Source organism: Microtus pennsylvanicus, chromosome 9, assembly GCF_037038515.1.
Source record: "Microtus pennsylvanicus isolate mMicPen1 chromosome 9, mMicPen1.hap1, whole genome shotgun sequence".
NCBI lineage: Eukaryota > Metazoa > Chordata > Mammalia > Rodentia > Cricetidae > Microtus > Microtus pennsylvanicus.
This window is the reverse complement of record NC_134587.1, coordinates 2493777-2506102: the sequence shown is the minus strand read 5'-3', so window position 1 is coordinate 2506102 and position 12326 is coordinate 2493777. Positions and strand designations below refer to the sequence as shown.

Here is a 12326-nt window from a genome sequence, read left to right as displayed (position 1 = left end):
GAAACAAGTAATGGATTTGCTTACAAAAGAGAAAACACTTGAAGTTGCTTTTCCTAATGTTCTAAATGGATATTTTATTTCATACTGACTAGTTCTATCCTAAAGGATATCACAGGAAGTATTTCATAGACGATAAATGCTGGAGGAAACTTCAAATATCATTACAGAAGAAATAGATCTGAAAAGAGCTACTGAGGGACACATCCAGAAAACAGAAATATATTTCATTCAACTAGAAATAATACACCTCAAATATGACTTTATATTTTAAAATTAAATAATGATTTCAAGATTTTCGCTGTTCTTAAATTATGAAATTTGAGGCTGCAAAATTTAAATTTCTTATGTTCTTATTTTAGCAGCAAATCTTTGCCAGAACCTAACTACTGAAAATACTATTGGCCTCCCTGATAAAAATTACACTTTAACACCAGTAGGGACATAGGATCAATGTTAAAGTAGAGGAAAAGAAATTTTTCTCCTTCAAAGATTAAGAAAGAAAGGGAAGGAAGAAAGAAGGAAGGAAAGAAGGAAGGAGATAGAGAGAGAAAGAGAGAGGGAGAGAAAGAACAAAAGAAAGAAAGAAAATATAAAAATATGAGACTTTTGCTGACAATTCAGTTAGTGGTGATTAAATTAGAATTCTATTAATAAAACAGAAGAGTGTATTTTTACACTGAACCTTAATTTACAATGTATCTTAGGAACATCAAATTAGAGTATACATTTCATGTGAGAATCTGTATTCATTGGATTCTCTAGAGAAATACAAAGCCCACACCACACAAGGGACAAAGTGTGTGTGTGTGTGTGTGTGTGTGTGTGTGTGTGTGTGTGTGTGTGTGTAGGAGAGATGATAGATTAGATAGATGGATGGAGATAGATAGATAGATAGATAGATAGATAGATAGATAGATAGATAGATAGATAGATAGATAGATAGATCGGTCCTTTGGCTTCAGTTCATGATTTAGTATATAATTTTATAACTGGGCTTTTCTTTTCCCAATCAAAATGAACAATAGGATTTGCCACTGTCCCATCCTTTGCCTGGACTGAGAGACTTGGACCAGATTGGACATTTTGAGGGAACAAATAAAACACAAACACACACACAGAGACAAAAAGACAGAAAATCTGGGGATGGGATGGGTTTGACTCTCTGCTGGAGGTACCGCAGTATCACATAAACTTAGAGTGTTTATTATATACAGTTGAACAGAGAGATTCATCTATACAAATGGACAAGGAGAGTTATTACATATAAACAAGGAGGCAAAGGTGTACAGGAGAATCAAGGAGACAAATTTAGTTAAACTCAGTAAAAATCAGTCTTTGTAGGGAACCAGTCTTCAGACTGAGAACATTCAGGGGAAGAGAGTAATGATGACCATTTTTTACAACCACTATGAACACCAGCACATGAACCAGAAGGGAAGATTTTACCACTTCCCTCTGAACGTGGACTTGGCTCATGGTGTGGGATGGGGAGGAAAACCTTGCAATTTCTTCACGGGTCTGAGGCTTGAGCTCTTGACATGGTCATGCCCATGAAAAACAGTGCACACTCCCTCAGGATTTCAGATATACATGGCTTCTTCTGCTCCTCACACAGTCTTTAATGTTTAATTCCCTGGAAAGTTTCACAACCATCATCTAACACCTGGAACCTTTCACCAGTTCTGAAGAAGCTGTCATCTTATAAGGCAATTTCTGAAAGGGTTCTATAAGGTACTAGAGGCTTACAATAATGTTTCTCCCTTGAAAATATATAAGCTTTTGTTCTAGTCCTATAACTATTGTTAGAAGAACATGACTTATATCAATTAACTCTTAAAAAGATTTCCCCAGCCATGTTTCCAAGTGAAAACAATTTGACTGAAGAAACAGCATGTATACTAACAGCTAAGAAGCGTGAGCTGTCTTAAGGTGCTGAATTTGTACTGAAACAAACATTTTAAAATAAAAGTACCTTCCCTAATCACTGAATTTGAAATAGTTCCTTCTTTTTCCGTATCCCTAGAGCCCTTTGTTTCCTCCAATCAAGTCACATTTCAGTACTTCTTCATGTGATATAAATAACATTTTATATATGCCACAGCATCTTTCCTTCTTGACCACAATAAAAATATGAAAGGGAAAAGGCAATTTTCCATTGTCACAGATATTTTTTATAGATTTTTATTGAGCTCTACATTTTTCTTTGCTCCCCTCCCTCTCTCTCCCCTCCCCCCTTCAGCCCTCTCCCAGGGTTCTCATGCTCCCAATTTACTCAACTCAGGAGATCTTGTCTTCTTCTACTTCCCATGTAGATTAGATCTATGTAAGTCTCTCTTAGTACTGTCATTGTTGTCTAAGTTCTCTGGGATTGTGGTTTGTAAGCTGTCATAGGTATTTAAAATGTGTCCAGAATAACACTTGCAAAATAGAGAATACCTAGAAAAATTTAAATGAATGTATGCATGGCAGCCTCTTCAGTTAGGCCTGGAAGTTGGTACTGAACAACAATACCAGGAAATTTGAGAGTTCCATCATAGGATATGCAGGTTCTAAGAAAATCTGATTTCCCTTCCATAGTGTTTTGATATGTAATGAACCTGGACAAGCCTATCTAATTTGCTTAGCTTCATTCCTCACTTCCAGAACTATGTGAAAAAGAAAACTTTGTGAAGATAGGTATTTATTCTAAGAATCAATAAAGTGATATTTCCTTAGTGAATTTTAGGGAGAAATACCTGATGTAAATAGAGAAATACTGAAGTTCCATATGGTTATGAAAACAATTGACCCTTCCTATTAAACATTACAAGATAGCATTGCTGACTGTCAAATGTAAAACCTTAGAAAAATGCTACTCAACAATGGACAAAGTACAAACCTACATATGGATTTGAAAGGGTGCAAACATGGTGTAAAGTTCTGTGCAGCTGTCTGGAAAAAATATCAAACCCTTATAAAAAAGGAGGACTTGATCAATTTGACTCCAGCATTTAGACATTGATGAAATTATCTGGCGATGGACATGTCTCTAAAGTATGAATAAAATATGCATTAAAGTTTTGTTTGTAATTTTTAAAATGTTGTTAGCAAAAAGGATAAGCAAACATTTAATTTTACATAACTTAAAATTTCTTCTTCTTGGTCATAACCAACCCACCCCCTCTGTCACTGGAAGAATTGTTCTTTTATCTTTTTGATGAAATTTAAACTTAGTCATTCAACAAAACCTCTTTCATGATATGTATAATATTAATTATACATGCATATGTGTGATATGTGTACTTAGTTTAACAGTTTGTTATGTATGTAAAAATTAGCTTTTAACAGGGCTGGAGAGATGGCTCAGTGGTTAAGAGCATTGCCTGCTCTTCCAAAGGTCCTGAGTTCAATTCCCAGCAACCACATGGTGGCTCACAACCATCTGTAAAGAGGTCTGGAGCCCTCTTCTGGCCTTCAGGCATACAGACAGAATATTGTATACTAAATAAATAAATAAATATTTTTTAAAAAATTAGCTTTTAACTAAATATTGTATTTAAATTAATAAAAATATCTATCTTACTGTTTAAGTATATACTTCACTTCTAAGAACTAAAAATGACCAATAATACTAAAATTGAGCAGTACATTGTCATCAGCCTGTTATATTTCTATTTTATACCAGAAACAAGGAAATGAACACATCTTGTAACTTATAACTTCCTTTGTCAATCAAATGAAACTATGATATCAGATCTTCTGTGATTAAGTTGTACAGTTGAACATTCACAACAAGGTTCAACTAAAATCTAAATTTAATACTCCTAGAACTCTTTCTGTTCCTAGGAATCCACAAGGATGACCCCAGCTAAGACCCTAAAAATTAGCAGAGAGGGTGCCCTATACTGAGATTGATAAATATCTTAAATGTCACCGTAGAACCTTCATCTAAGAACTTATTTAAACAGAGGCAGAGCTTTGTGAGCACTGGGCTGAGATCCCAAAGTCCAAATGAAGAGTGGGAAAAATGAGAATATGAGCAAAGAAGTCAACACAATGATGGATTCATCTTCTGAAACAGTTTCCTGAGATAATGGGAGCTCACTAACTCCAGCTGGACTGGGAAGGAACCAGCACAAATCCAAACCAGGCCCTTTGAATGCGGGTGACAGTTGCATGGCTGGGGCAGACTGTGGGGCCACTGGCAGCAGCAGCAGGATTTATCTGTCTGCACTGGCTTTTGGGGAACCCATTGTCTTTGGATGGATGCTTTGCTCAGCCAAGATATAGTAGAGAAGTCCTTGGACCTTCCCCAAAGCCATGGGCCTTACCCTCTCTGAGGATTGGATGGGGGTGGAGGTGGGGAGAAGGTGGATGGAATAGGAGGAGAGGAGGTGTGGGAACTGGTATTGGTATGTAAAATGAAAAGAGATAGCTTGATTAGTTTTTTAAAAAACAGAAAAGAAATTATAAAAAAGAGCTCCTTCTGAAGAAATAGATTATTGCTAATAAGAAAACTGAAGAAAAATGCCTGTGTTATTTAAATAATATCAAAGAATATAACACAGAGAAAAAATGATGGATAAGATTATATAAATGTGTAAACCTAACTAAAAACTAAATAAAACTATCAGAAATCTCTCGGATCTGAGTCTATATGAATCCCCTAAATAGTTGATGTTACTTACTGATGCTGTATAAATTAAATTAAAAGTGAATTCTGAGAAAAATATCAGCTTGAAAGAGTGAATTTTTTGAGATATAAAAATATGTATATATAATCCTTGATTAAAATAATATAAATAATTGTCCTCAACTTTCATAAATACTTATTGAGTAGGCCTTTTTAAATAGAAGGCTACAGTGAATATGCATAGAGTATTTGTTGAAATTTTATTCAACAACATAAAAATAGAGCCACATCATTCTGAGTTCTTTAATCCTACTGTTAAAATCACAATTTTAACACATCACAAACTATTGAGAAAAATGCTATTTTACCATTTTTATAACTATAGATTATCCCCAGAAGAAATCAGAGTTACACTCCCCCTTTGCTTTCCGTTGCATCCCTTCACTCCTGCAAACACTTACTGCTTGTCTTTAAGTGGTTTTGCATTTTTACTGGCCTTCAACTTAGAAAATAATCTTTTTTCCTACAGATTTAAAAATGCTCAACATAACAATTTCTGAAAAAATGTATAATTTCCTCTAAGATCTTGATTTGGGCAAAGTGCCTGATATTTGAGAGAATGGCTATTTAAGATATCACATCAATAGAAATCATTTGCCTTAGGCTTTATGGTACTATGTCCTAGTACAGACCACTTTCAATTAAAATAAGTTTTATTTTATTTTATAACCAAAATCCATAAATGTATTGAATTTGTTTGAAGCTTAGGGGATTAAAAAGAAGTCTCTAATGCATTATCTAAATTAAGCAAAGATACTTAGATCACAATCAATAAGAACAGAAGGAAGGTTGCAATTTCAATATAACTAAAGCTCAGACGCAACTTCTACTGTAATATAATTACACGGTTGAGCATTTTTACAAGAAAAAAATGGAAGAAAATATTTTTGTTAGAAACAGGTTTTGCATTGACGGTGTTTTTTTTTTTTAATGAAGTCAATGTATTGAAAAATCCCTGCAACGTCATAACTTTAAAGTTGCTCTAGACTTAGATGCTATTAATTATTTTCATATGTTTTAATAGAGGCTCAAAGAACTGAAACAGAGAGAATTTGCTCGAAATGTAGCATCTAAATCCAGGAAGGATGGAAAAAAACAGGAAAAGGCACTCCAACGTCTTCACAAGCTGGCTGAGCTAAGAAAGGAAACTGTGTGGTGAGTCTACAAGAAAATGTTAACTTTCCTTAAAATACACCTAAAACATAGCTGCAGGAGTTAGAAACGAAGGGCGAGAATCTATTTATTTCAGTCCACAGAAAAAGGCATGCATGTTTGTGTGGCCTTCTGCAGAAGAGCAATTTGAATTTCATTTAAACACCTGTTTAATGCACATTTCACTAAACCCACAAATTACTGTAATCTCAGCTTTAAGAGTAAATTTTACATCAGTAGAGGCTCGTATCTAAGCCATCTTAATTGAAAGCTGTCCCATTTCTTTGTGAAATTCAAACCATTCGACTGAGGATAAGAGCACACCACTATCTCCCGACTTTTAGCAAAAAGAGTTTTTTGAGGAGATCTTATTTTGTTTTTTAAATGATAATTTGGAGGCCGTTTCTTCTAAATTACTTTTAAATTTGAGAAAGAGAGGTCAGGAAGATACTGCACACTTCAGAAGCAGCTCAAAATTAGTTTCCCTGTGAATAAACTATAGCTGGACTGTGAGAAGTTCACAGCTCTTAAACTTTGACCTGCTTCTCAGAGTGAGCAGCTGTTAGATGTGAACAGAGTCATAATTCAGACCTCACCAGCCCAGTCAGGGCAATTCTATTAAAAGAAGATCACTTGTAACGTGCCCTTATTTCTCTCAACAAATGAAGTCTTTCTTGTTGCTGTCTATAACAAAGATTTCATGCTAAATTAATTTCTTATGGAACATTGCTATGGAATATTTTGACTAATAAGCCATTTTAGAAATTCCAAATTTAAAATTTAGAACAGTGTGAGCATTTTTTAAAAATCCCTGTGGAATTGTTTGAATAGAGAGCTGTTCAACTAAAGCAATGAGATCTGTTTACTGTTGTGGCATCAGATGCCTAGTTGCTGCCAATCAAGGCTGTATAGAATCGTGGAACCTAACTACTATATAATGCAGTAATCTAGGAATAGAATTTGCCACATCGCTTCGATATGCTAAGAAAACTGTATTTATGAGTTATAAACAATATTCATATTACTTATCTTAACTAAAACTTCCAGTAGACAATATTTTTCATTTTATACACACACGAACACACACAACCCAATTAGTTTTATGTATAAGAAAATGGCAATGTTATTTAGAAGCAAGCCAGGCAAGCAGACGTACGTTGTGTTAAAGATTTTAAAAATCAGGTATAATATTTGGCCATTTGAAATTCCTTAAAAACAAAGCTTAGAATAGAATGGAATTTCTCTTAAGATAACTAGTACTATAAAGGTAAGGTTTTGGGAATTCCTATATTATATACAGGCTGAGTCATTCTTTTACATTGAAATTCATTATATACTTCCAAATATAAATGGGATATAATTCATATTTTAGATGAACAGTACTCTATACTATGGGAATACATATTATAAAATAATTTTCAACTTCAAATTGATTTTAATTTTTTGAGCTTAGCAATTCCAAAAAACCCATAGCTCTTTTCTAGATAACTTAACTGACAGCAAAGTGTTGGGCAAAAGAAGACTTGATGAAATCTGACTGAAATGAATCATTGAACCAAATTCCCAGCCTTTCAAAAATCTTTATTAAGATTTTATTAAGATCTTTATTAAGGTGGCATTTGTTGGTTTGTTTGTTTTTGTCTGTTTCTTTGGTAGTTGTTTTATAGGATTCATATTGAAAATTATTGCCATTTAAAAATAATTTTACTGTAGAGACTTTTATAATGCTCTATTAAGTGGCTATTTGGGTAGAAAAATTAATTGGGAAGCGATAATCTATAAGCAAAAGAATTTTATGCATATTGTTTACAGCTGTAGAGAGAATCCTAGACAATAACTCCAGGTTACCCCAACAATGACCAGCCACAAAATCATACTGAGTCACTGGCAAAGGTAACTGCACCCTATGAAATAACCACAAAACATATTTACATCACAGTCATAAATTCATAACAGATGCTAAATTTGAAAACAAAAGATCCATCAATAGTCAGATGTGAATGATGGAGAAACTGAGGATGGCCATAGTCACTGCTGAACTGTCTGCTACGGACAGACTCAGAACCAGGACAATCATTGCCTTCATTTGTGCACCCTATGCTGTCTCCACCATGATCCAGTGAACACTTCTTATCCAGTGGGTGCACAAATTATCTTGGCTAGACTAAGCAGAGCAGGAAAAGAAACCAAAGGCCAGGGTCTGGGAAGAGGACTTTTAGATATTGTGAGGTACAGGGTTTTGATGTGGACAGGCAGAACATTAAAGGACTTGGCATGGAGAAAGCAATCGGAATACACTATCTACATGTATAGCAGTATCAAACTAAAAAGATTAATCAATAAAGGTAAAAAAGATTTTCCAAAAAAAGTGTAATTATATATCTAAGAAATAAGTCATTGAATGGTATTCTCCTAAATTCTCCTATTAATGTATGTATACCCCTCCTGTTTTGCAGTGCTCCTGGAAGTGGCCCCATGTTCAAGTCAACAACTGTTACAGTGAGAGAAAATCTCCATGAAGTTTCCCAAAGAGAGGCTGTAGATTCCACTAATAACCAGCAAGAACAAACTCCTAGTGAAGAGAAGGGGAAAGATGTCACTACAGCTTCTGCAGAAATGGAAAGTGCCAGGAACTGCACAGCCAACAATGGCCAGCTTGGGGATCAAGCGCAGGGCATCCACAGACATAGAGTTGGTTTTTCCTTTGCATTTCCAAAGAAAGCCTCTGTGAAGCTGGAGTGTTCAGCTGCCGCCTTCTCTGAATGCAGTGATGAGTCCTCTGTGGAGAAAGAATCTGGCAGAAAAACTAGATTTGTCCCCAGCACTTGTCACATGCAACTATCATCACCAACATGTGAGCTTCTCGGTTCTGAAGAGGAAGCTAACTCTTTTCACCCACCAGAGGCCATGTGCACTGACCAAACAACTCCTCAAGTTGAAGAAATGAAAGAAATCTTTAACGAAAAAAATACACCGTTGACTTCCTTTTGCCAACTTCAACTCCCTGTATGCTCTGATGCAGATACCTGTCAAAATTCAGCACCATTTGAAGATCAAAGATCAATGGCAGATGTTGTTAATGAAGACGAACTTGTGAGTCAAAACAACCCTGACTTCACAGAAAAAAATCCCACTGTGCCTAATGACTGCACACCAGCACAAACGACCACAGAGGAAAACGCTAAGATTAATGATGTGACCAAAATGGAAACTGGAAATAAAATTGATCATGAACCATTGGTACCTTCAAATGCTGCAGAGAAAAACACAAGGTTACAAAAAGGACCAGATTTATGGAAAAGACAATGTGACCCATTTGTACCTGTACTTAACAAACTTGGATCTACAGTCCTCCAGTGGCCATCAGAAATGCTTATTTATACAACTACAGAGCCATCAATATCTTATAGCTGTAACCCACTCTGTTTTGACTTCAAGTCCACTAAATTAAATAACAATCAACACAAAACTAAGCTGACCTTAAACGACCTTAATTATCAACAGAAGGGAGACTTTAGCAAGAGACCAGATGCTGATTGCAATGATGAACCAATTGCAGGAGTCACAAATGGTGAAATTAGCAGGAATAAAAATGGTGACACCAAAGTTGCTGCTCTTCAGGCCGTCCGCATTCTGTCTAATAGTTATGATTCAGAACAAAATGAGAATGTGGATCAGAAACATAAAGGTATTTCCTGTATAAACAGAAAAGCAAACAAATACAATTTTACTAGAAATCAAATTAGACGAGATACTCTAAACGAGCAATACAACAAAAGCAGGTTGAAGGAGACTCATGAACACTGGTTCCTGAAAAGCAGAAGGAAGAAGAAAAGGAGAAAGTTATGTCACCATCACCATGAGGAGACAACCAAAGAACCTGAAGTTCCCTGCAAAGGGGAAATGGACAGCCAGTGCACGGATGAGTCAAGAAAGGGTTCACAGGAACCAGTTTCTGATAGCCAGCAAGGGAGTCCAGAGCAACAGACAGACTTACATCAGCCACCTGATGAAAGAGCCAATGAGGAATCTATAAATGTAAGGGAAAATGGAAAAATGAATACAACATGGAACCATGAATCCAACAACGATGTTATCAGTTCTCAAAACCATGAAGGAAGAAACACAATAGTTGTAAACGGACACGCAAATCCACCAATGATGCATTCTGGGAAACAAAATCCGACACATTCCAGAACTTTCTGTTGTTGGAAAGCCAGGATGTCCAGCTGTCAAGGGGATGACAGGGGCTTAGTTCCTCAAAACGATGTAAAAGGCCCCAGTCAGAATCAGCCTGTTAAAAGAGGTTACAATTCTCTCATGAATGAAGCGGAAAGATTTCATCGGAAACGCAGACAACACTCATGTTCTTATTCATCTGAGGAAAACCATCAGAATCGTTTAGCGGAAGAATATTTGGGGCCACCAAGTGCTTCAGTCACTCCCTGTCAGCCCAAGAAGAAACGAAGGAGAAAAAGAAGTCGATTCCACATTGGAGGCAGAACTGTGAAAGTCAAAGACAATTCAGATTATTCCATGAAGAGAAGTTCTTCTTTGAGTCCCTCGGATGGCTTAGTAAAGGAAGACAAAAATGACAAAATTAAACCACAAGAAAACATAAGTCTCGAGAAGAGCTCAGAACAAACAGAACACAAAGTGACGCTACGTCCTTACAGTCCACTGCCTTCTGAAACCAGTGGCAAAAGTGAGCATCCAGCCACGGAGACTACTCCATCCGACTTATCGCAGGCTCCCGATGATTTCCCTACATCTGTGCATGTGGCCAGGGCCGAATCAAATGACTCAAGTGACAGTACCTTGCTTGAACACAATCAAAGAAGCCAGACTACAAACAGCAATGAAAAGCAAATTCCTTTCAAGGTGCCTAATACTGAAAGGAACTTTAGAAACTCCCAGACTAAATCATATATTTGCCGCTATGAACTGGCCGAGACCATTCCACAGGGAAGGATGAATGAGACACCGACCGAGTGGCTCTGTTACAATTCTGGAATCCTTAGCACGCAGCCACCATTACAGTTCAAGGAAGCCCACGTCAGTGGCCACGCCTTTGTAACGACAGAGCAAATCTTGGCCCCATTAGCTTTACCAGAGCAAGCATTGTTAATTCCGATAGAAAACCATGACAAGTTAAAACCTCTACCATGCGAGGTCTACCAGCACATTATTCAGCCAAACATGCTAGCCAACAAGGTCAAATTTACCTTTCCTCCTACTCCCCTTCCCCCTCCTGGCACTCCGGTGCCGCCTTTGCCTTTACAGCGGCCCTTCTGTTCTACCTCCGTTACCACCATCCATCACACTGTTTTACAGCATCATGCCGCAGCCGCTGCAGCTGCCGCCGCAGCCGCAGCTGCAGGAACCTTCAAAGTGCTTCAGCCACATCAACAGTTTCTCCCACAAGTCCCAGCTCTCACCAGAGCATCTATACCTCAGATCTCGGTAGGAACTGTAGGACCTAGGCTTTGTCCCGGCAGCCAGCCAGCTCTGGTTGCTTCCCCTCAGATGCCAATCATCCCGGCGTCAGTTCTTCACCCCAGCCACTTGGCATTTCCACCATTACCCCACGCTCTTCTCCCTTCGCTGCTTTCACCCCATCCAACCGTCATTCCTCTGCAGCCCCTCTTCTAGTCACCACCATAAAGAGAAGAGAATATATACATACATATATATATATATATGAGTAGGTATCTATCTACGTGCATAATTGGCTATTTAACTGACAAAATAAATTGGCCAAAGTTGGCCTTATTGATTTCAAATCATTTACTGTAAGTGTAATGATGCTAATAAATTAATAAAGTTGCTGATATATAATATTATTAAAGCACTGAATAGTTTGAGAATCCATACAATATATGCTGTATATTAAAATGATGTCTTAAAAGTATGCATAATGTACATAAAATATATTTATAGTACTGTAATTTATGTTGTAAAGTATGCTCCTTGTTTTTCTAATCTTTGTGTATTTGCACCTATTTGACGTTTAGACAAAGCTGATGACCCTATTTGTTTTGTATCATGTTCCTTGAATCTGTAAATTCAGTGAAATATATCTCTTGCAATAAATTTTTGTTAATTATTTAAGTAAAACAAACTTTGGTGTTTAGGTGGTCTTTGCTGATTTACTAGTGTTGGCAATAGATTATGTTACATTTATGATTTTCTTGTGCCTCTTGGTATCATGGAATCACCAAGACCCAAGTATTTCAGAGTTTTTCCACACTTAAAAGTTGTCATCAATCACAGCAAATACAGTTGATAGTACATTTGTTTGAGTCTCCATTTCTTATAACAAAGCTTATATTGAGAATTTATTGCATTTTGTAGCCAAGAATTTAGACAAAAGTCATGGAACTTTATATTTAATCAATATTAGGATTTGAAAGGGTAATAATATATATTCATGAGAAATGTATACTATTCCCCCATAGTTATACTAAAACAGAAATGTCAACTAATATAAGTGTATCATAAA

At 36.5% G+C, this 12326-nt stretch overlaps 1 protein-coding gene across 1 annotated transcript in view; it reads left to right on the top strand.

Moving 5' to 3' along the window:
• The window catches only part of Znf804a (zinc finger protein 804A), a 179442-nt gene extending 167505 nt beyond the window's left edge, over nt 1-11937 (top strand). The window contains exons 3-4 of the mRNA XM_075984735.1: nt 5697-5827; nt 8281-11937. Coding sequence (XP_075840850.1) covers nt 5697-5827; nt 8281-11476 — 3327 coding nt within the window. The 3' untranslated portion in view covers nt 11477-11937. The remainder of the gene's footprint in view (nt 1-5696; nt 5828-8280) is intronic.
• Nucleotides 11938-12326: the final 389 nt, after the last annotated feature.